Source organism: Myiozetetes cayanensis, unplaced genomic scaffold (genome assembly GCF_022539395.1).
Source record: "Myiozetetes cayanensis isolate MyiCay16 unplaced genomic scaffold, myiCay2020 scf1, whole genome shotgun sequence".
In the NCBI taxonomy this organism is placed as follows: Eukaryota; Metazoa; Chordata; class Aves; order Passeriformes; family Tyrannidae; genus Myiozetetes; species Myiozetetes cayanensis.
Genome location: NW_026086604.1, coordinates 117,234,870 through 117,258,784, shown reverse-complemented (window position 1 = coordinate 117,258,784; position 23,915 = coordinate 117,234,870). Strand labels below are relative to the sequence as shown.

General features: G+C 38.7%; 1 protein-coding gene across 1 annotated transcript in view; it reads right to left on the bottom strand.

Moving 5' to 3' along the window:
- Window positions 1-7,970: 7,970 nt before the first annotated feature.
- HIBADH (3-hydroxyisobutyrate dehydrogenase) overlaps window positions 7,971-23,915 on the bottom strand; it is an 85,835-nt gene continuing 69,890 nt past the window's right edge. The window contains exons 5-8 of the mRNA XM_050322433.1: window positions 23,602-23,735; window positions 22,960-23,036; window positions 15,801-15,957; window positions 7,971-8,961 (exon numbers count right to left, since the gene is read on the bottom strand). Of these exons, the coding sequence (XP_050178390.1) occupies window positions 8,803-8,961; window positions 15,801-15,957; window positions 22,960-23,036; window positions 23,602-23,735 (527 nt within the window). The 3' untranslated portion in view covers window positions 7,971-8,802. The remainder of the gene's footprint in view (window positions 8,962-15,800; window positions 15,958-22,959; window positions 23,037-23,601; window positions 23,736-23,915) is intronic.

The following is a 23,915-nucleotide window of genomic DNA, read 5'->3' as shown; positions in this document are numbered from 1 at the left end:
GGACAGCTGATATGTGAAGCCATGTGGGTCCCTGAGCCCGCTGCTGCCCCTGTTTGGACACAGGTGGTTGACAGGAGTTGAAGGGAAGGAGGCAGCACTGTAGATCTCAGGGGTCAGGCACAGCAACCAACAGTGTCTCTCCCTGGATCACAGCTTTGTCCCTTCCGCTTCCACTCTTTGCCTGCAGCCATCCTCACCACTCAGGGTATCAGAAAAGCAAGCCCTGCAGTGCTTTGCAATGAATGTCAAATAGATATGGTCTAAAGTGGCTAGAGACAAAATAATTTTCTGCCAGCTTAACATTTTATTATGGCTTTTTGGATAGCTATGTATTTTACCAAGACCTTTAAAATAATTCCAAGAATTTGACACACTGGTTTCCAAGAAGAGAGCAAAGAATTCCGAAAGGTGTTTTACATGCTGTGAAATTGCAGGTTCTTTCCTTTGTTCTAAATTTACTAGTAATTAATTTCCTCTAGCAATCCCATATTTGAATCTTGGCACTATAAAACTGAGGGGCTGAACACAAGCCTTCAAAGGCAGACGGTTGATGGGCTAATGCAGAGTGCCCTGTAATAATTCAGATTTTAGTTTTGGAGGAAGTCTTTGAGTAATGTTCTTATCATAGCCCACGTGAACAACTAGCATCTGGCTGATGAAATAAATGATGAAAACCAAACTATAGGGACGAATTTATAACTATATTTAGCTTGTCTGTGAAAACAGTGTATATTTTCCTCAGTCCAGCCTTTCACCCTGTGTTTTCAGGCACAAAGGCACTAACCTAAGTTTACTTTCCAAGCAAAAGGGAACACAAAGTGGAAATAGTGTAAGTACTGAAAACACAGATTCATAACACTTTTCACTGTTACTAGGGCAAGGTAGAACTGCACTATTTACTTTCCTGTGTCTAACGCCAGTATTCTGTCTCAAAACACACATACCTACATTATATCCTTATTTGTAGACCTGTCACCCCAAAGTTTGTAAGGTCATTAATACAGAAAGAATGAAGTCTACAATTTTTAAGACATTTCCAGCTGCAGCAGGTTTGCACTGAAACTGCTCACGGTTGGTTTCAGGAAGACTTTGTGTTTTTCTCCCCCTTTTGACATATTTGTCTGCCCATCAAAAAAAGCAGTTTTGCTGCTTTCTGGATTCAAACTAAAGCAAACTGCTGGCCAGGCTGAAATCAGTTGAGAAGCAATGCACTTTAAAATGCAAAAGGCACTGAAGGTACTGTAGCTTTTCTGTACTCTAGGGTGAATATCACCATCTGCTGTGTTTGTGGCTGAGACTGACCTCACTTTGTATTGGACAAAAGTAATTGTGGGGATCAAAAGTAGTTTACACAGGGAAAAATGTTCACGTGACCAATCTGCAGTCAGAACACAACCTCTGCACATAACCCAGCAAGCATCTACAAGGCATTTATGTTTTTCAAAGGTGATGAGCATTTTACAGCCTAGCAAAATCCTCTTCAGTGAACACTTTGGCTCTGAGGTCCTTCTTCCACAGACTCAAGCGTCTGCTTCCCAACCCTCTCCCTCTTTATCCAGCCAACGCTGAAAGCCACCAATGAGTGAAGTAGCTGTTCTCCAGATTTCCAAGTATGAGTTATTTTGCTAATTCCCGCAGTCGTGCACTCAAGAGGCTCAGCAAACACACCAAACTGCCACTCACCAGCCTATTAACATCTGCGCAGAGGAACAGTGCTATTTCCAAGTCGGGATCCTGCCCCTTCTCACAAAGCAATTTTCTACTGAGATTTCTAACTAAAAGGAACCCAGTAGCTTTCCTGCAAGTAAATAGCTTGTTAAAGCTGGAAGTAGGGTTTGTGTGGAAAGACTGTCCTATGCAAATCGGAGCTGATGAGCACTTAACTAATCTGTTTACAGACCAGAGCTGCTGGGCAGGCCTCAGCGATTTTCTATCAAAGCGAAGAACCATTCTTTATGGGCATCTGGTTGTCCCTGAATTGGTAGTTTAAGCATATACCCGTGCTTCAAAGAAAGATCAAAGGATTTATTACTTCTAAATGAGTGCATTATTTCCACTTACTACTTTATTGTTTGCAATGTGTTATTAACAGCACCATGGCAGAGTTACCTTAAGACTTGGGTTTCTCATAGATTTCTGAATGTGATTTTAGATGTTATATGTAGCCTATAGTATGCAGGCTGTCACACTGATGGAGAAGGAAGTAAAATACTAGCAAACAGATTAGAGCATCCATTTGTAGAAAACTGAATTAACAAAAAAAAAAAAGGCAACAAAGCAAACCAGCTATATTGTAATACAACACCCGGCTATTTTTAATTTTTACTGTAAATTTAAACAATGATTGTATTAAAATGACAGACACAGGTCAGTGGACAGACCCAGTTTTTGGCTCCTCTTCATATGAAAAGAAACCCACATTGCTCCTGCTCTCAGAAAAAAAGCTGAGATACCACAGTCACGAAGTAGCACAACGATCAGTTCAATGAACAAATTCCTAATACCCCATAAATGCCTGCCATCCCCATCCTTTTGGCTTACTGTTTATAGCTCCATTTACTTATTAAGTCTGGAAGAAACAAGGGAGACACATTCATTATGTGCTTTCTGGCACTACTGGGAGCACATGGAGAGCAAGTAAGACCTAACATCTTATTTGCAGGCGCACTGAAGGCCTACAGTCAGCTAGGGCACAGCACTGGAAAAGGAATTTTTGGGAGGAAGTGCAGAAGTGATTTCCAAGCAACCAGGGCCAAGGCAGACAAAGCTGCCAAAACTAGAGCCACAGGCGGCCCCAGGGAGAGTTTGGAGAGGCTGGTGTGATGTTTATTGCTCAGACAGCAGAGCTGGGTGGTGCGATGCGGGACAGGAACTGCATTCTGCCGGCTGTGACTTTAGTGGTAGTATCTAAAGATGTCTGCAGACTCAGTGTCTCCGTCTTTATCATCGTGCCCGAGGGAGCGGATTGAGGTTCCCTTATCTGCTTTACAAGGAACCACCTTTCCCTGACAGACCCACTAGGTCACACAGCACAAGATGTTGCTTACTTCTCTTCTATTAAACACAGAGACTCCATTTGCAACCACATAAGCTAACACAGCTATCTACCCAGGGAGAAGCAGAGGAAGAAAAGTCACAGCAATAGGAGGTGGGGACAGGATCCAAGGGCTTTTTAGTGAGACTAACGTGTTGGCATCAGGTCCTGTGACCTGCCAATCTCCATTTGTTTAGTGGTGTTTTTCTCCTCATCTCCTGACAAGGACCAGAAATTGGCTATTTTTGATCATGAACAACAAATGTAGCTCTAACACAGTCAAATAAAGGAAAAAAAACCCAAACAACTGACACACTGCAGATTCCTGGTGCCTTGCAATATATAGGTTCAAACAATGTAGAGCTTGTATGAGAACCTTTTAAGCAGAAATGGATAGGAATCTAAGCATATCTTAAACTCCCTGAGTCTGAAGCTGCGGCTTTAATCAGCACAGAGTGACTAACTCAGTGTTTTGGGGACTGCAGCCCGACTGCTGCCTGACACAATTACACAACACCAAGGGGACTTCTCCTAGGAACTGTACAAACAGAGGAAGAAGCAACAGGGCATAGACTGCCAGAGGATGCTGTAGAACAGATAACAGCTGCAACATCAAATGCATTAGTCTACTAAATATTGGTCATTGAAAGCTTCCAGGCTCTTAAGCCGCAGAACAACATGACTGGAGAGCAAAAATGACCCACTATTCTAGCCACAAACCAGACAGTTTAGGTACTGCAAATTGCCTGTCTACACAGCACTGCTGCCCCAGTATTTACCCAGGAAAGCCTCTGGAATTTGGTAGCTGCAGATACACAAACGCACTAGCTTACAGCTGGCTCAGGTATGCCTGCCACCAGTGGCTACAGCTCAGTTAATGCCGTTAAACCAGTTGGAAAAAGGGACTCAGAACAAAGCAGGCAGCTCAGAGAATTTAAGGAGTATTCTTTAAGTTACTTCCCACATCACTTTCTTCCCTACAGCTGTTGGTGCCCTAAGTTGCCTGCATAAATACAAGCTCATTTTGTCATGCATCTCAAACTGGGAGATGGCAGCAACACTTGATTCTGGCCAGATAAAGCTTATGCATGACCACATTAGAAGGTTACTACTTTTGTTCTACTTGTCTGCTTTCCCCTTTGAATTTCAACAAGACAAAAATACAAATAATTTATTTTCTAAAAATACTATAAAGACTGAAATGTAGTGTAACAATATTTGCATTTCTTCACAGAGTAGCAGCATTTTAGGTACAGGCAAACATCTTTTTATCAGTTGGATTTCAGTTGGTTTTGGCCAGTCCTCCAAGTCTTTTTGAAATCAGTGAACTTCATAAAACATATGTTAGCACATTTATTATCTCCATTTACACCATTTACTCTAACAAAACAAAGTCTGTCATCACTAATGGAGGCTCAGTAAAACTAAATGAAGAAACAGACTGAGGTCTTTCTTACTTCAAATGAAAATCCAGACCTCATCTCAGGGTCAAGGTCAAAAGGAAGAGTTGGGTGTAAATGCAAAAAGAGCCAGACGGCTTTTAATTATACAGTAGTTGTTATGAGACATTTACTACTTTAGAAAGGTTCATCCACCTGTTCCAATTTACCCCAAGTGCTTACAATCCATGATGAATGCCAAAACCAAAAAAATCACTGCCATATGGATGCCTGGTTCATACATCTATTGAACACACCAACCATACAAAAATATTCATTTTCTGTCCCCCTAAGAAAACTTTGTAATGGCTGCTATTATTGAAAAAAATTTAATGTGTAATTGTGCTAGAAGGCTGGAGAAGTTGTGACAAATCACAAATAGAAAGCAGCAAATCTCAAAACTGCCAGCAGCCTTTAAAAACCCCACATCCATTGCAGTGTTGCACAGAACAGTAAAGACATTTTTGCTATTGAAAGCTTGAGCTTTTCAGAAGGACCCTTTATTCTAATTTGTAGATGTTGAAGTAAACTTCTCCCACTCCTGAAACATAATTTTTCAGTTTTGCCAGAGTTGCACTAAGAGTTCTAAGAACTTCGGACTGAAGTCCATGAAGTCTACAAGTCCCTCAAACTTCAAGAAGGTCTTAGTAAACCTTAAGTCTAAAATACTGTAGAGAAATCTAGCTCCACACATTCTGTCAGTGTACCAAGGAAACAAAGCAGAGGTTTCCAAACTGCTTCAAAGTTTCCACAGCTTACTAGCCAGTCTTGTAAGGACAATATTCTCAACTTTTCCTGAGAAAAGCTGGATTACATCTATTTTTATATGAGGGAGGAGAAGACTATGACCAGTCAAAAGTAACAGGTATCACTGCTGGTCCAGACTTGTGCTTGGATAGATTTTGTCTTATAAATCAAGCAGGTAGACTAAAAGCATAGACAGATATGTACTGCATAACTACAGTAACCCTTGTACGATGGCAGCCCTTCTCTGCTTGCTTCAGGGGTGGCCCCAGTCTTTCAGTTCCATAAACCATTTGATAAAATCTCCTTGTGGCAAAGAGCTGTTAAGATTTAAACAGTTGAAAAGACAGGTAGCACTGTTCTCAGACAGGCAGGGACAGCAGCTTTTTTTTACCCTTCAGCATCTCTCTCATCCAGTGTGGGACACAGCTGGGATGGAGACCAGCAATATGAACTTCAGCAGCTTCTGCTGCCTCCTTCCTCTCACAGCCACCACAACTTCTCATAATCCTAATGCCAGTAATGTGGCACAACCCCTGCCAGAGCACTGTGCTTGAGCTTCTCCACAGCTGCATCTTGGCCACATCTGCACTGTAATCACATGGGCATTCAACACACACTGTGAGATCTTGGCAGTGTTGTACTGAATGGCCAAATCCCCACTGATCAAAGCAGAGCCAGACTACCACGTATAATACTTTTACTTGGTCAGAATACCTTCTCTTCCTCCTGAGGCTTATAAGAGCCATAAATAAAGTTAAAGCAATACAGTACTCAGTGGTTTTAATAGAAGGCCTCCTCTGTTAAACGACCACCAAAAATAGTTGCTTAAGACTGGTTATACTGAATCATAAATGACAGAAGGCTGCTAAGGATTTTTTTAAAAACACATCACTACTTTTATTGGTTGTCAGTGTTTTCCTGTTAGTCAATAAATGCATTTGATATAGGTGAGTTTCCAAAGTAAGCATGATGGGAGGGCTGGTTTAACATTCAAACTAATTTAAAAAGAAGTCACCTCAAGTTTCCCTTTGGGACATTTACAAAATATGTTGTTAATTTGTTGCACCTAATTTGTGTGTATGCACTGAGAGGTAATTAGTGTGGAAATTCAATCAATTTTACCATCTTTCTGTTCAGCTCAACAAATTACAGTTTTCAACACCTGTTTCTGGCAGTGACAACAGTTTTAGTATTTGCTTAATTTCCACAGACCAGGAATATACCCCAAGCACAAGATACATTATAAATATATGCACATGCAGAATAGCCATAGGTAGCATGAATACCATCACCACTATATGTATACAGTCACACAATATTTCCCTGCAGAATTAGTAAAAAAAGTATGTATTCTAATATAAATCATATTACTGGCTGCAGTTATTGGACATCACTGAGGTTTTCAAGGCACTTTCTATAATAAGATTTATTTAAAAAGTTTTCCTGACTTTGCCAAACTAACTGCCTGTTCTAAAACTTTATGTGCTGGCTGTCTGCCCTGATGTTGGGGTTTTGGTTTTTTGCTTGTTTGTTTGTTTAATTTCAGCCAAAATTCTCCTCCAAGAAGCAGACCACAGAACACTTTCTTGGTTTGCCAAAATGGCAGTCTGGCAGCCTCTCCTCCAACTTGAGCACCCTGTGCTCTGGAGGAAGAATTTAAAATTTGATGAGAGGTTTTGAGGAAGGAGAAATGAACCCCAGGAAGCCTAAGCTACAAGCCTCTGAGAGAACCATAAAAATAACAACGAGGTTTCCACATACTTAACAGAGATTTTATGATTTCAGAGGCCAAAAGCTTCGAAGACTGGGTCTCACCGAGCATATTCTCTTCCGTCATGACTCTCAACAATTGTATGTGCATATAATGTCTTCAGAAAACAAATGACTCTGCTTCCTTTACGCCCAGGATTACAGGTACACCCAGGGTTACCAGGAAACACTTTCATTGCAAATGCCCTGAGGCTGGGGCAGAGAGTAGAAGGAAGTGTCTCTCAGCAGTCCGGCTGATGCCAACCAGATCTCCAAGTTATATAGAGAGGCTACAAACTTAACCAGGACACTCCTACAATTCCTTACTTCATCCATTCATTATAAAACTTCCAAATGAACAAGGATCCCACTGGCAAAAACATCCTTCTCTAGTTGACCCCAAATTCTTAACAAGACTAGATCCACCCTTTGTATTATATGAGGAAGGAGTCCCATAGGAAAAAAAATGTTGTAATGTGATCTTGTTACCAAAGGTAAAACCACACATCTGCAACTATGGTTCCATGTCTCTGTGTTTTCCAGCATCAGAGTGGATATGATGTAACCAGTTTGTTAAAATACAGTATCCAAGTTCTCTGACCATTCATAGAATTGAGCTAATTCATGTCCCCAATTTTGATAATCTAATGTGCACATATAAAAGGATACATCATACAATCAAAACAGGACTGTAAATGCATAACTGATCGTTCAGGTTAGAGCCTAAATGTGCGTAGTTCTAGGAAAAGCAAAACGAGTACTTATAAAGCCAAATGTGTACTTGTACTCTAGCAAGACAAAGGAGGTGGTAAATGATACGCAAATATATTACCATCTGCATTTCTCAGCAAGAGTTTCTGAAAAGCTTGGTTATGCAAGATAAGCTGGTAATCTGTAGAAAACCAAGCAAATTAAAAACTAAGACCACTTAGTACAAGTTTTGGTTAATACTGTGTGTACAAGACTGCATCAAAACAAAATGCAAATAATCATACAGCAAGTATTTACCAGCATAGATTTTATTTCTTTTCAAAATAATGGGGTTTGTTTAGATTTAAAATACTTCAGTAATTAACTAAAACAAATGTACACTTTGTTAGAACTTCTGTTAAGTGCCCATCTTGAGTTCTGAAAATGTGTGACAGAATACAAGAAAATATAAAATTGGGTTAGCAAAATACAATAACGGAGCTTTACAAGAGGGACACACATTCTATATTATTTTAACTAAGTCTATCAGGTAAACATGCTGTAACAGCTTTCCACTTAGAACAAGTGCCTATAAACTTAATCTGCAACCTGAATCCCAGGACAAATTCACTTCTGATCAACCCAAGACTAGTAGGTCCAAGGAAAAAAAAATCCATACCAAGCTGTGTTTCTTCATTGAACAAATATTCCCTTTTTCCATAAAGTATTAATTTAAAATTTTAATAGATCACTATATATGATAAAATCACAATAAAACATTCTCTTATTATTCATGATTCAACTACCTTTGTAGCCATAATGTAAGTTATTTTATATGCAAACAGTTAAGTGTTTAATAAAAAAAATATTTATTTACTGTGTCTAGCGAAAAAAAAAAAATTGACAGTTCTTAAAAAAAAAAAAGGACTCGCTGTTGGCTATTGCCAAACAACTCCTTCCTGTTTCTTGCTTTTTCAAGAATTATGAAGAAACTCTGGAGTTTGTTGCGATCTAGACAACCAAAGATGATTAGTCTGTATGGGAGCAGGATGCACAGTACTTGATTAAACCCAAAAACTTCTCAAACGAGCTATAAGGATAAAAGAATGTGTTTTGTTATTGTGTCCATTTCCAAAGGACAGCTCACAAGGCTTCTTCCTCACGTAAAAACTGGAACACAGCTGAGAAGTCTTTCAGGGCATAGCCTTTGGCACACATCATCCTGTAGATCTGATGTGCCTGGGATCCCAAAGGAACTGGTGTCTTCGTGTTAGTGGCAGAAATCTGGGCCAAGCCAAGATCCTGTGGGGAGCAAGAAGAGGGAGGAAGAGGGCAGAGAGGAAGAATGGAAGGAAAGAAAAAGAGAAAAAGTCACAGGAGAAACAACCAGGATATAAATAGCCATATACGTATTATAGGTTATTTGGCTTCCAGTGTGACAAGAACTCTACTGCCAACAAATACAATACTACAGCCTTAAAATTTCAGTCCTGGAGGAAGTGAGTCTTGTTTAGTTTTTATTCTTTAAAACAGTAATTCAGTGTTATTCAACAGAAAAACCTCAAACTTTGACAGGCAGACAACCACCTTAAGAAGAGAAGGAATTTTAAGATTCTAGATCACTACCTAATGTGGTAGCAAGACTCAGACTCTTCCCCACTGTGTCATGTCATCTCCAAAAAAGAAAATCTCCCTGGCTATTCACTGAAACTTTCAGAACATAGGTTCTAATAGCATCGTTTTCTTGTCTGGGCAAGAGGACTTCTTTATTTCTAGAAACTGGTTACGAATCAAGCAGAAGGGATTTAAAAAACAAAAAATTGAAGCCACTTAGCATACATACATTTATTGTAATGTAACCAGTTAATGACAAAATGAGAGGAACAGGCCACTTTGTGAATATAAATGGTTTGGAGCCTAAATGGTAGAGTGTATTAGAGAGTTCCTCAGGGGACTGTTCAGGGTCTGCTGCAATTCAAAGTTTTCTTTAGTGACTTTCTTTAATAAAGGGATACAGAGAATAATGCCACAACATTTTTAAACCCTAAATTTGGGGCAAAAAAGGAAGGGAAGGTTCAAAGAGGATGAATTTGAAACCTGTCCTCCAAGAGTCCTTGGTCAACTACAGTCATAATCTGAAATAAATAGGAGAGATGCCAAAGGACAGTACCACGTACTATGACTAACCATGGTTAGCCAGAAATAGTCAGCTGCATGTATCCTGGACAGAAATGACAAGCTAGGCTGGAGGATGCCTTGAACTCTAGGTTGAATAACACGTGAAACCAATCAAAGCAGGAACCGCTACAAAGGGCCTGTATATAAAAACAGATCTCTTGTCTAAGTAGGAAAGTATTGCCTGCACTCAAGGTTGTCTTTATAAGGTCTTGTTATTGAAATCAATTTTGTCTTCCATATTCCAAGAAAGTTGCAAAAGAACCCCTCAAGTGATACTAAGAAATGCCTAGATTTCCTGTCCATAAAGAACTATGGTGGTTTATAGAATCTCTTGTGTGATTGATTATTTTTCCTTCTTCTTAAATGGTTTGGGTTGGAAGGGACCTTAAAAATCATTTAGTTTCAACCACCCAGTCATGGGCAGGGACACTTTCCACTAGACCAGGTTGCCCCATCCAACCTGGCCTTGAACACTTCCAAGGATAGGGCATCCACAATTTCTATGGGCAACTTGTTCCAGTGCCTCACCACGCTCATAGCAAAGAACTTCTTCCTAATATCTAACCTAAATCTACCCTCTTTCAGTTTGAAGCCATTACCCCTTGTCCTGTCACTATACACCCTTGTCAAGTCTCTCTCCATGTCTCTTGTAGGCCTCCTATAGGTCCTGAAAGGTCTCGCTGGAGCCTTCTCTTCTTTAGGTTGAACAACCCCAACTCTCTCAGCCTGTCTTCATAGGAGAGATGATCCAGTCCTCTGATGATCTTCATCGCTCTCCTCTGCGCTCACTCCAGTAGGTCCCTTTTCCTTTTATGCTGGGGGCCCCAGAGCTGGATGCAGCACTCCAGGTGGGGTATCACAAGAGCAGACAGAGAAGGAGAATCACCTTCCTTGCCCTGCTGGCCATGCTGCTTTTGATGTATCTCAGGATGCAGATGGATTTATGGGCTGCAAGTGCGCATTTCCAGGTCACACTGAGCTTCCTGTCAACCAAAATGTCCAAGTCCTTCTCCCCAGGGCTGCTCTCAATCCATTCTCTGCCCAGCCTGTATTTGTGGCTTTGGGATTTCCCTGACCCACGTGTAGCACCTTGCACTTGGCCTTGATAAATTTCACAAGGTTTTCTCAGACTTGTCTATGTCTTTGAGTACCTCAGCCTTCTCCAAATCCTGGGAAACCAGGTCTCCTATTTCCTTCTGGAGAGCACTTCCATTTTCCCTGGTCTTCTTTTTATCATCAACGTACCCACAGAAGCTTTTCTTGTTGCTGGTCACTGACATAGAGGGCAACATCCCCTCCTCATCTACCTGCTTGCCCTTCCTAAAGAGTCCATATCCTTCCACTCCAGCACCCCAGTCACAGGAGCCATCTCACCATGTCTCCCTGATGCTAACAAGATCACAGCCCTGCAGGCATGCAAACACCATGGGCACAGAGTTAATTAAGTTGGGCCTTGATGAAACCAACTTACTGAGTGGAGTGGCTGCAATTCCTTTGTGTTGCTCTTCAGGTGCTCTCCTGCTGACCTGCATTCCATCTCCAGGCTCTGGGCAGCTGTTGCTGTCACTGGCATCAAACTGGTAGGAGAGGGATGGCTGGAGGTTCCCTCCTCCAGCAAGTTTAGTTCAAAGCCCTCTTTACCAGCTGCACAAGTCTGCAACTGAAGATGCTCTTCCCCTTCTCTGACAGATGGACCCCATCGTTGATACAGAAGAACTGAGAGACTGTAATACTGCTGAGAGCACCTTTGACTTCTCAGGGATGACTTACAAGACAGGTCTTTACTTTCTGTGTGTCTGGATTTGAATTAGCACAAGGAAATTCAAGATCTTACTCTACTCTCTAAATGTCACTTCGATCTGTAAATCGGCTCTATAAAGGTCATTCTGATACAAATCAGAATTATAGTTACTTTTCCTATTACCCTTGAATGACTTCAAGATCTAGGAAAATGGAAAAACATATATATCAGATGACACAAGATCCAAAACAGTTTTCATCTGCGTCACGGCAGATCATTTCTTCTTGTCTAGCAACTCTGTTGAAAGACTGATGACCTGACAAATCTAGGAACAGTTACTTTAACCTCACTTAAAATAAGATATTCCGTGACATATTCCTAGCTTCTTATAAATGCTCTTTGTGAAACCTGTCCCATATTATTCCTTTTATTCAAGAAAGCTTAAATCACATAATGGAATATTAGAATGGCAAAAATCATCTAACTCCAAAGTAGTGAAGGGACATTCACAGAAACAATCCCTGAAAATTATGAATAGACTGCTAGCATAAATACAGTTTCATAAACGTCTTGGTTTTGGCCAAGGAGGAGGGTTAATTTTTCACAGAAGCCAGGAGGGGGCAGAGCCTGAAGCTCTGTGGCCATGGTCAAGACTCTAGTGTTATTCAATACCATCTTACATCATTGTCAGGGGCAGGGGAAGGCACTTTCTCTTACTTCCAGGAAGAAAGGATGTTCCTTTCCGGACAAGGAGAAGCTGGTGGATGGAGGGTCTGTTCGCCATTGCTTTTCACAGTCCCAGACTTGGTGAGTGTTTTGCATGTAAATCACCCTCTCTGTGTACATTTTTGTTATTAGTTTCTTATCTCATTGCTGTTTCCAGTAAATTGTTCTTATCTCAACTTTTTGATCTCTGCCTTTTGCATCTCTCACCAGAGGAGAAGGGTAGTGGCTCGTGATTTTCTTTTTAGAGTGAGTACTCAGTTGGGGAATACTATTCCTAAACCAATAAAGTAGGTCTGTTCACTTTAGTAATGAAACTCTGGTTCCAAAATGGCTCAAACATTTAACAACATTTCAAGAGTTAAATGGACAAGGACTCCTGACTCTGAAGTGCTGGAAAGTTGTTTTGCTTTTTTAAACTCCATTCCCTATTTGGAAAACTAAAAATGAGAGCACAGTTTATGGCTCCTCTCATACTCTTTGGAACTGACAACGTCTTCCAGATGCACTGAATATTTCTAACCACTTTTTCTCAGCTTGGAATAGGGAAACAGATTCCCTTTCACAATCTGCTTCCAATGCTCACTTTGGAATTACCTGGTTCCTTACATTTATTTTGCAGCTGATGTAAATGAAACTGCCATTTGGAATAAAGCTCAAAGGCTGTCTTGACATGACTCAAGAAGAATATGATACATATTTAGCTCTTCAAAGTTGACATTTAATTAGCAACTGTACTGTCAATGAAAGATGGAACTTCTGGCCTGCAATACCTTGGACACAAAGGTGGTGTGGGGAAATAAACTAGGCCTTTTAAATGCAAAATCTTTAGATCATGTTTCACATCAAGTTGACTAAATTCTATGTTTCAGTATCAAATTTTAAGATCAAACAGCTTTTCAGAGGTGTCTGGAAAGCTTTTCTGATCCAAATACTTAAAATAAAGATCCTCTAGCTTTGTTTGAGAGATCCATTGCTGGCAAAATATTTTAAGAAAGCCTTTGACTTTTACCGTATCTGATATGTGAGCAGTAAGGTTTGAGGTTTAGTAATTGTGTTTAGTGACTGTTAGTGAGGCACTCTGAGACATTTTCAGGGTTTTACCTACCTCTTTTTCCTTTGAATATGTTCTGAATTTCCCATTAAAAAATCCCCATCTCAAACAATTCACAAACTACATGGTATGTCACATACCAGGATGAAATGAACAGTAGCAAAAGTCTTTCCACAAAACTAAGGAGCAGTGTCATAAAAGAGGTTACCACTGCACCAAATAATATCCTGAACATGATCAGATGTCTTGGCTCCTTACTCATTCAAGAAATCTTCCATCTATATAGAATAACATAGAATTGTTCAAGAGGCATGAAAGGAATTTAATGTCTTTCCTTCTTACTGAAGGAAAAACGCACTGCCTAAAAAACGCACTCACTCTTCAGGACTGTCAGGACAGGTAGTCAGAAGAGGTGAACAGCAATTACAGACCTCTCTAAGGAACTCCCCTCTTGGTTATCACAGATACTTTACAACCAAAAGCTGGAAGTTTAAACAGGCACAAGTCAGGCTGCTATTCCTCCAGTGAAAGTAAGATCTTTCAGGGAGCTTTCAGGAGAGATGCAGGTCCCCTTTAGAAGCAGACCAAAGGAAAAATAAACCCTTCATAAAGAACTTAAAAGGGAGGGAAAGAAATACATGCCTCTAACACATTTATACTGTGAGGTTATTCTGAACAAGATTAAGAGGTATGAATCATGAGACAAGAGACTGCAGTGTGAAACAGGGCACAACAGGCAGAAGAGATTCTGGAACCAACACACAAGATGGAAATGAGCTTTGAGGCAGGACCACGATTAGGTTGCTTATCTCTAATCAATAGCTCTGGCAAACTCCAAACAATAACTTAACACTTTTATAAATAAGTAATTTAAACAACACTTTATTGTCCCCTATGTTCAATGACACGAACATGATGCAAAAACTGCTGTTTTCCAATATTTAAACATATCCCTCCAAGAAATGAAAGTACCTGATCATTGGTCCATAAATATAAAACGTAGTGGGGTCAGTCATTGAGGGGTTTTGAGCCATGCAGCATTAGCAAAGTTTTTTGGTGCTACCACATGCAAAACACTCTGGACTCACTTTGGACAGAATCTGTCTAATTTCATTGAATGTGCAAATGCACCAATTGTCCTAAATCAACTCCGAAGCAACAGGAACAATATCGGTAAGCAGGTATTATATACAGGAGCTCTAGCACTTCAGAGATTTGCATGTCAATATCTGAGTTTGTTCATCGCCTTTCAGAAAGTTGTTTTAGTTTTAAGTGCTAAATGTCCACTCTTTGTGGAAGAGCTGAAAATGGACAGGATGCCTAACCAGTCGGGAGCACTCATAAACTGGTATGCCTAAAACGTAGCCTGTATGAACTAAAATGCCTCCCTCAGAACAGTATCTCCACGAAACTGATATTCAGTGTGAAATTATTTCCTGCATTCACAATTCTTAGATGAGAGATTTCTTGCAGGGCTGGTTTTATAATTTACCTCAGGCAAACATTGTGCTCAGTGCAGAAGTAGTTAAAGAGTCAGTTCTACAGCTCCTTACTTCAGTTGTGTGTCCTCATCAGTGGGGTGCAGAGCCCTGACTTCCTTGCCTACTTTCCTCTGGCCTCTAAGAGCTTTGCTTTCCTGACCACAGAGTGACTCAGGACAGTGCTTTTCCTGAACAGCCAAGAGCGTGGCAGTAAGTGGGATGGGTAACAGCAGGTTTTCCACTTGTTCATGCTGAGAAGAACATAACTCCTGGAATTCCCCCTTCATGGAGAAGAATTACTTCTACTAATTTAGATTACTAGGTTGTTATTCATGAGAAGTACTATTTCTGCCACCAGGACAATTCAGGAGGGCTCATGATGTAGGTATCTGCAGAAGATCAGCCTGTGGGGATGTGGGCTGAAATCTGTTTACTTTTTGCATTCAAATTGGCCTTAGGCAGAAGATCAAGCACATAAGTAATGGGCTTAGCAAGGACAGAGATGCTAGAGAGCTTGCCCAAAAGCACAGTTTAGATATGTGTAAGAAAGTGGGTCCAAAATCTGAGATGCTATGCCATTATTAGCACCTAATTAAGTCACCTGGATTCCCCAAATTCTCTCTTGAACTTAGGCTCCTAAATTCTAGAGCAGTCATGCAAGAGGTACCTAAATGGCTTGCTGAATGCTCACCTGACACACAAGTCCATTGGGACTCCTTTATTAAGTCAGAATTCAAAAAGACAGTGCATATAATCTCAATGAATTGCTCAGCAGTAACAGTGGCTTGAAAGAAGCTAGAGGCTAAGGAAAAGTTCCCTGAATAACTCATTAATTCAGAGCTACAGGAAGAGGCTGGGTTCCCTTACATATTATCCTGAAATCATAAATTTTCGCTGAGAAGAACGTTTGCAAGAAGCCCAGAGAGAAGTAACTGCACATACTTTACGTGCAAGTGTTATGTACCTTGGCCATGAGTGTTGTTCCAAAGCCACCTTGGTAATTATTAGCAGACGGTACTCCTTCCATCACTCCAGGAACAGGGTTGTACGTATCGCTTGACCAACAGCGACCTGAGCTCATATTTAGGATTTTGGCCAGCAGCTTTGGGTCAAGGCCTAATCTGTCAAAGGTCAAGGAAGAGAAGTGTTAATGTCAAAATGCACAAGACATGGGTGACTTGTTTTATATCTTAGAACCCTACCGTCATTCCTCTCCCTTTATTATAAGTCATGAAAAATGACAGAGTATTGATATTGGGGGCAGGGATGTTGTATCTTAAATTAAAGAGCATCAATCCACCATTTAAGCAGTAGGTTTTCAGAGCTTTTTTCCTTTTGCACTAAGTAAATCCTCTTCACCTAGCAATTTGGAAAGTGCAGGCAAAATAAAGGTCCACTGAGAACAGTAGTTCCCTGGTATTTCAATTACTAAAAGGCATTCTCCATTCTGCTTCCTACTAGGTCGTATATTTGTTCTTCATATCAAAATTATACTCTCTAAATAAAAACAAAATTTACAAGGAAGTGTGGTAACGTGAAAGTACTCATGTGATACGTTTATATGTGAATGCTAGTGCATTTCTGAACTAAACAAGGTAAGGCAGATGATTCTACTCTAATAATGTGAATAAAAATGCTACACTTTGCAAAAAATATTACTATTGTATACATCTGTACATTTGTGGGTTTGCTATTATTAAATCTTCATTATATACTCTTGCTTATGAGGCAAGTCCGCATCTCACTGTGACATATGTTATCTATTTGCAAACATATATTATAGTTCTGGGTCAACCGCTGATAAGGTTACTGATCCTGATAAAACAAAGCTTGTCCAAGTAGAAATGTCATTTGTTCTACCACAGAGATGATGGCATAAACTGCTGCTCAGTGTAGACTCTGAGAATTCTTCAATATTATAGGAAATTAATTCTCTTATGAATTCACATTTATGCTGACAATAAACAGCAAGAGTAATTTTACATCAATTGCATTTATACCAAGGACGAGCAGCAGCAGTTTATCTGGCCCTGTACAAATGTTCAGCTATGCTCAGAACAAAAAAGGGAGCAAGGGCATTATCTCCAGTAACAATCCGAGATGAGAAAAGGACATTTTAAAAGGCATATATCACAACCTTCTACAAAGGGTTTTTTGTAGAATTCAATGCTCTTTACATTAGCTCTTACACCACAGACTTTGCAGATCTCCATAGCCTAACACTTCTCACAGGCACTGTATCACTCTAGGTTCTAATTTATAGATGAAAAAAGCTCATTACCAAAGGAACAGTTGCTAAAATGCGTGTCTATTTATTTCAGTAGGCATTTTGGATTTGAAAAACTATGTTTAAGACAGTAGGCTATACAGGATGGCTACTATTCCTATAAGGGCATGTGCCTCCTGCAATTCTGCCATCCTAATGCAAAGCAAGATCATTTTCTGTACCTCAGATAGCTTTTTAGCATTACTGCTCTGCACTTTTATTTATGATTTGCTGCAGCAACCCTTGGAATTCAATGGAAAGTCTCCTGCTGGCCTGGATGGGATCAAGCTTTATTTTCCTCCTGTTTTTTCAACCCTCTGACTCAACTGAATGCTTTCAGTTGTCATTTATTAAAAAAAAAAAAAAAAAAAAAGAAGGTATTTTTCAGTGCCAGTATGTTTTCATAGTATTTAAATTGTACTTTTATCTTGCATAATGCATCCAAGTCTTCCTCATCAAAATCTTAATCAAAAGCTACTCTGAATAAGAGTTTAAATTGTTGTAATAAAAAAATCCCTGCATTGGGAGCATTCAAAGCCTAAGCTTTCAAATATACAAAGGTTGGGTTTTTTTCCCCAAAACAAATCTCTTGGTTTGTTTGTTTCCTTATCATTGTTACATCCAGATCAGTATTTTTAACAACATAGCGCCTGTTTGTGCCATATCTACCTGCATGCAGAGGCCCATAATTACAGCTGTGAGTATACTGCAAGACAGAGAGTTTATTATTTCAAAACACATATAACCCTCCCAAACAATATTCTTCTTACAGTGTTCCAACTACCTCTCTGTGAAAGCATACTTTAAAAAACATGCGTGTACTATACAGATATGTAAAATACTGTCTTGGACTAGATCTGGCATGTTTTTGCTCTCTGAAAAGAAAAAGAAAGATAGTTTGTATCCCTGCTTCTTCAAAATTCATTGCTCTTAAACACCATGCAGCTTCTCTTCAGGAGACCTGAACCTATTTTTTTTTCTCCTTTTCAGCAAGTGTACCATTAATAAGAGCAAGTTAGAAGTGCTTTGCATTTCATCTTTCTGAAGATTCATCCACTGGTGCATATATAACTGACAGTTAAAATTAGACATATATTAAAATCAGTTACTGAAGAAGTCCTCTGTCTTCCACTGTGCCCAGAGCCTGTAATGGTCTGAAACCAGCTAGAATATACAGTAATTGTCATTCAGCGAGAGTCTATCCTAGAAAGTCATGCTTCAGTGGAGAAGACTGAGTTTCCATTTGAAATCAACAAATTAATCCAAGACAGGTATCTGAAAGGGCAAGTTTAATAGGAAGCAGCTACTGGGCTCTCAACCATGATAAAATGTTATTGCTGTTTCCCTGTAAATTGGCTGGGAACATACGATATTCTCTGCATAAGAGCTCCATTGCTGTTCAAGAGATATACTGCTCAAGCTATCAAAATGATGACAGTCTGCCAGTCCCCATAACAACTTGCCATTGGACATGGGAAGAGCTTGTGCATGTGTGTGTGAATTTACAATTACCAAAATGTTCTTCTCCCTTATAAGCAGAAAAGAAGCCCATGTATTAACTGTACTTATAATAAAGCAAAAACAAATCAATGCTTCTTCAATAACATTCCTAATGAAGTGAACAGTAGAAACTCAGCAACGGGTACACATACCAAAAACAAAACAAAACAAAGGTTAAAATAGGATCCCCTCAGGCCACTGCTCAAAACTCAAGTTTTGCTGAGCTTTGACAAAACCAAATACTGAATACGCTCCTCCAAAAGTTCAGGCTGGAACAGATAGAAAAACTGAAAGTGTGTCTCACAAGAAAGACACATCCTGGTCTCATTTTAAGGTGTAGCAACTGAAGAAGTCAAGCTGTTGAGAGTTTCCAATTTCAGAGTGCTTTTGATAAATATTACACGAAGGTGTAAACAATCAAGCAGAACCTTAGGACCCTTCTGCCACAGTTAAAAATTACTTTGTCACTGGCTTTTTAAAGAAGGTAAGTGCTTTCCAGTGTCATTACTACATCCTCACAGGACTTAGCTGTAGCTGCACGCCAAAGACAGTAGAGCCACAGTTCCTTGGAGGAATTATTTTTCCAGGTACTCTTTCTAAAATTTGCAGTGAGGGTGTGTCCTGTAGCACATGCTCCTCTCTACAGTGTCAGCTCTCATTTCTGCTCCTGTCTTGCATCCACAGCTCAGGGTGCTCACAGAAACCAGACTTAGAGACTGAGACTATGTTTAAACTCGGCATGAGAAGAAAAAGTTCTTTTATCATCTTTTCACTTTATGTATCTAAAAAAGCAAGTGGGTACAAATCCATATATAGTAAAAATTGTGTAGGAAGAAGCAGTATTTGCAGCTTTTGGCATAAATCTGGGTGCCACTGCAGTCCCTCCTCAGTGAGATGATTTTCTCTGCTGTTGGAAGTACAAAAGTGATTTTGCAGTGAGGTTATTGCCATAGAGCCCTTACTGCTCTCCTGGTCCCTTATATCCCAATTACATTAAGCAATTTTGTCCTGTCTTGTGTCACTACATAAGCCCTTTTTGGAGTCTTTGCAACCAGTTGCTGAAGGAACCGCAAACTGCCTGTCAGGCAGCAACTTCTAAGTGACCTAAACACAAACCAGGTATCAGCAATATATAATTTCTGAGCTTTATTTTGCTGGTACGAGAAATTATTTCAGTGGAACCCAGGGCTCAGTAAAATAAAGCTACTGACACTGAGATGATCAGCAAAATGAAAAAGAAAAATACTTTCTAACTGTGGATGGTACCACTTAATGTTTTATTTCTCATTATTGAAGCTTACATGTACTTTGTGTGTTGGTTTGACAAAGTAAAAGTCAGTGAGTATTTTGCAATATGCACATTATCCATAAAACTGTATAGCAAAATCTACTCAAGATTTTTCCACTGAAAAGTTGCACCAATATGCTAGAAAAGAAAATACAAATGTCAATGCAAATTCATTTCCAGAACGTCTGCCACGCCTTTCAACTTTTACTAGTAACATTTATAAAGCATCAGGAAAGTAAAGGAAAAAACTAAACATAACAAAACAAGCATATTATTGGTCAGAACTAAGGATGAGAATTTTTAAAAAATTTGTGCAATCTAATCCACATAGCTTCCAGTGAACATGGACATCTTCATTAGTAAATGAAGATGATGAGTAAATAAAGATGATGTTAAAGTAGAAAAGCAAGTGGAATATAAACACAAAAATTCCACAGCAATATTGCCTATTTGTGGGAGTTTATTGTGGGACTTTCTAATGTCAGGGTTTTTTCCTCCTTACCACATTCTATTTGTTACTTTTGTTGAAGTTTGGAAAAATTCTGTAATTTCAAATATTAAATAAATAATCCAATAGTAGATGTAATTTAAAAATCTGAAATGAATAAACCAGTCACTGCTTCAGAAAATGAAAATTTAGACTGCATGGTTTATGAAAACATTACAGAAGAAGTGGTTTATTAATAGAATTAACATCACATTGTTTTGAAGATTTAAGCTCAGAGTATAGATTGGTTGATGAATGTGTTGTAATATGACTTTGTAGTTACATCTAATTCAGAGAACAATATTTTGAGTAATTATGCAAAGTCCCTAAAACTCAATTTAATAGTTGTAGCAGATATAAACAATGCATGATATAAAGACATTTTCTTCTCTATCTAAAAGTTAAGAACACATCTAAGTTCCACAATTCCTACTCTGAATTTTTAGATATTCAGTACTCTTTATCATTATTATGTCAGAGTCAGACTTTCTTCACTAGATATGCATCAATCCAATAAATCAAGCTCAGCTTCCCACTCTCTTCAGACTAGGCAGCCACACTATCCTTTGAGCTTTAGACTTGAAAAAAAACCCCACACAAATTTACTACTATAGCAAAACTTCTAATAATTAGAATGACAAGTGTTAACTTGTACATTAGAAATTTTTACACACTCAAAGTGGAAAGCTCTTATTTCAGATATAAGCAGAAGTCATCTTCTCCAGGATTTAAATCACAGCAAATTAAAAATCAATGCAAGGGTTCTAAATTACTTCATAAGGCTTTAAATTACTGCCTCTGTCTTAAGCTTCATGCAGTTTCGGACTAAATGAGATTCTGTTCTTTGTATAATTTTGATTACAATCTTCAGGTTTCTGCTACAATAAATACAGTTCCTTCTTGATAACCTTGATTGTAGGGGTCCAAAGGTTTATATATTGTCACCTTAACACTGGACTTTCCCTTACAAATGCTGAATACAAATTCAGCCAAAATTTAAACTGGAAAAGGAAAAAATGAAAAAAGAAAATTCTAACCACCTTCAAGCTACAGTGACTGCAGATATCAACTTGCTCTGCACAGGGCTTACATGCCCTGAATATCTGTCTTCCAAACCTTTTGATTTTATTTTACCTCCAATTTTAACTCTAATCATTGCTACAAATGTAGATAAAACTATAACAAAAAATCAGTTGCATATGCTTTATTAAGTGAATCATGACCTAAAGCAGAACTTGATGAAAGCTTTCTGGATTACACTGGATTACAATAGTTGTAAACAATGCTACTGGTTTTATTATGGCTTGATGCAGACATGCTTCAGTATTTTACAGACTCTCAATTTTAAAATGTAAATGGTACTGGATATTGATAAACCAATTAGCACTGATGCAAAGCAAATTCCTCTTTTATCTCAATTACAACATGACAACTTAATAGGTCAAGATAGTCTAACATCTGAGACAAGGGCAATTCAATAAAACAACTGCATCTTGATATGGTAATTAAGAGGAAATGTGAATCCATTACATTGTCTCGTGTATGTGTGCATATGTAGGTGTTCTTTTTTATTTTTTTAAGCATTTGATACCCTGTTACTGTTTTTATAGTGTATCAAATCCACAAGAAGTCAGTTGAGTCCAGTTGATAAGTATCTACAATATCTGCAGTTTTAAAAGGTAAATTTTAAGGATGCAACTGGGCAGAAAAATAATTCACAGAAAACCCTTTAAAGATACACAATTGCAAGATAATATTTTCAAACACAGGACTTCTTTGTCTATAAATTTGCAAATGATTCAGATCAGGCTAAAAGAATTTATGAAAGCTTCAAATACTTTGATACTGAACTGGTACTTGCATCAACTCTATTGGAAAATAAAACAAAATCAAAAAGACAACAGCAAAATAAAACAGGTCACAATTCGAAAGTAAAAATAATTTTGCTTGAATACGCTGTCACAAGTTAGATGTATCACATGCTAGAAAAGAAATGGTAATCTTAGCATTGACAAGAATGGAGAGGAGCATACTGCAGCTCTTTGACAAGCTAGGAGTTTTGGCAATTAGGACAAACTGCACTCAAAAAGTCGAAGAAAGGTAGATGTTCTATTTTATGCTTTGATCTCAATTTGATATACACATTGTAGTACAAGTTTTGTTTTACAATACATTTTGGAACAATTTAACAAAGTAAACAAAGCCAGTGAGAGCCATATCGGAGTGTAATACTCTGAATAAACTGTACATTAGCTTAGAATACAAACAAAAACTTACCTCTGTATTATCTCTGCATGTTTATAATGCAAGACAAACATTACTGTATACCACACTACAGCAGAACAAATAAATTCTTAACTTCAGATGCAGAAATGTAACAGAATACAAGAAAATATTCCCATTCGGAAAACCTCTACTTTATTAAATAATCATTTTAGCCTGTTATTAACTTGGTAAGACAGCTTCTGGCAAAAGTTTATCTGTGCCATTTAGTCATCATTGTCTCAGTAAAATCAACCATAATCCACAAGAACTGTAAACACAGAAAAAATGCTTCAATCCAGTACAAAAATCAAACAAACCTGATTCCAAGATTCATAGCCTCAGCAGTTCCAATCATACTGATGGCCAAGAGCATATTGTTGCAGATCTTTGCAGCCTGAAAATATGTGAAATTATCAATTAGTTTATGTATTTTCACAGACCTAACACAGAGGAATCATCTTTAACTAGGCCCAGGACAGTACGATCAAATATATTTACAGCTCTCTTCTAGAGGTAGCACCAGTAAGCACAGATCTATGATAGTACATTAATGAAAGCTGCTCTATGGCTCCTTCAGAGATTAAGAAGTACTTTTTTCTTAGTACAGAAGCTCAGTTAGTATACATAGAATGTAGGGGCTCTTTGTCCTTCAGAGCATCCAGTAAATTTAGAATAAACAAAATTAAAATATCCATCCTCTAAGTAATATAATCTCAACAAGCCAATGTGGATAAACACCAGTCAGACTTTGGTATTAAGCTATACAACCTACTGGACAAAAGGGTCATAAGGTTATTTTATAAACACATGGTTAGAGACAAGTAAACAAGCAAACAAGTATGAAGTATGAGGAGATATTATAATGCCTTTAGTTCTGAAATAAAAGAGTGGGCATCAACAGAGAAAAAGCCAGAAAAAGGTAAGACTGAGATAAAAATTAACCCTTTGGAAAGCATTACCTGTCCGGTTCCAACCCCTCCACAGTAAACCACATTAGAACCCATGCATGTCAACAACTCTTTGGCAGCATTAAATTCTTGTTCCACTCCACCAACCATGAAAGTAAGGTTTCCAGCTCGAGCAGCTCCAACACCTGAATCAAGACAACATTGGATTTAATACCATTATTACAAAACCCAAAAACTTAAGTAGTTTATCTTACCAGTAAGTGTCTGGTGATGCAAAACTAATACTACACTTATGATGAACATCTCAAATTCTGTGTAAAAGTAAGCCTATACTCTCAGTACTCAGATGATCAGTGATCTTAATT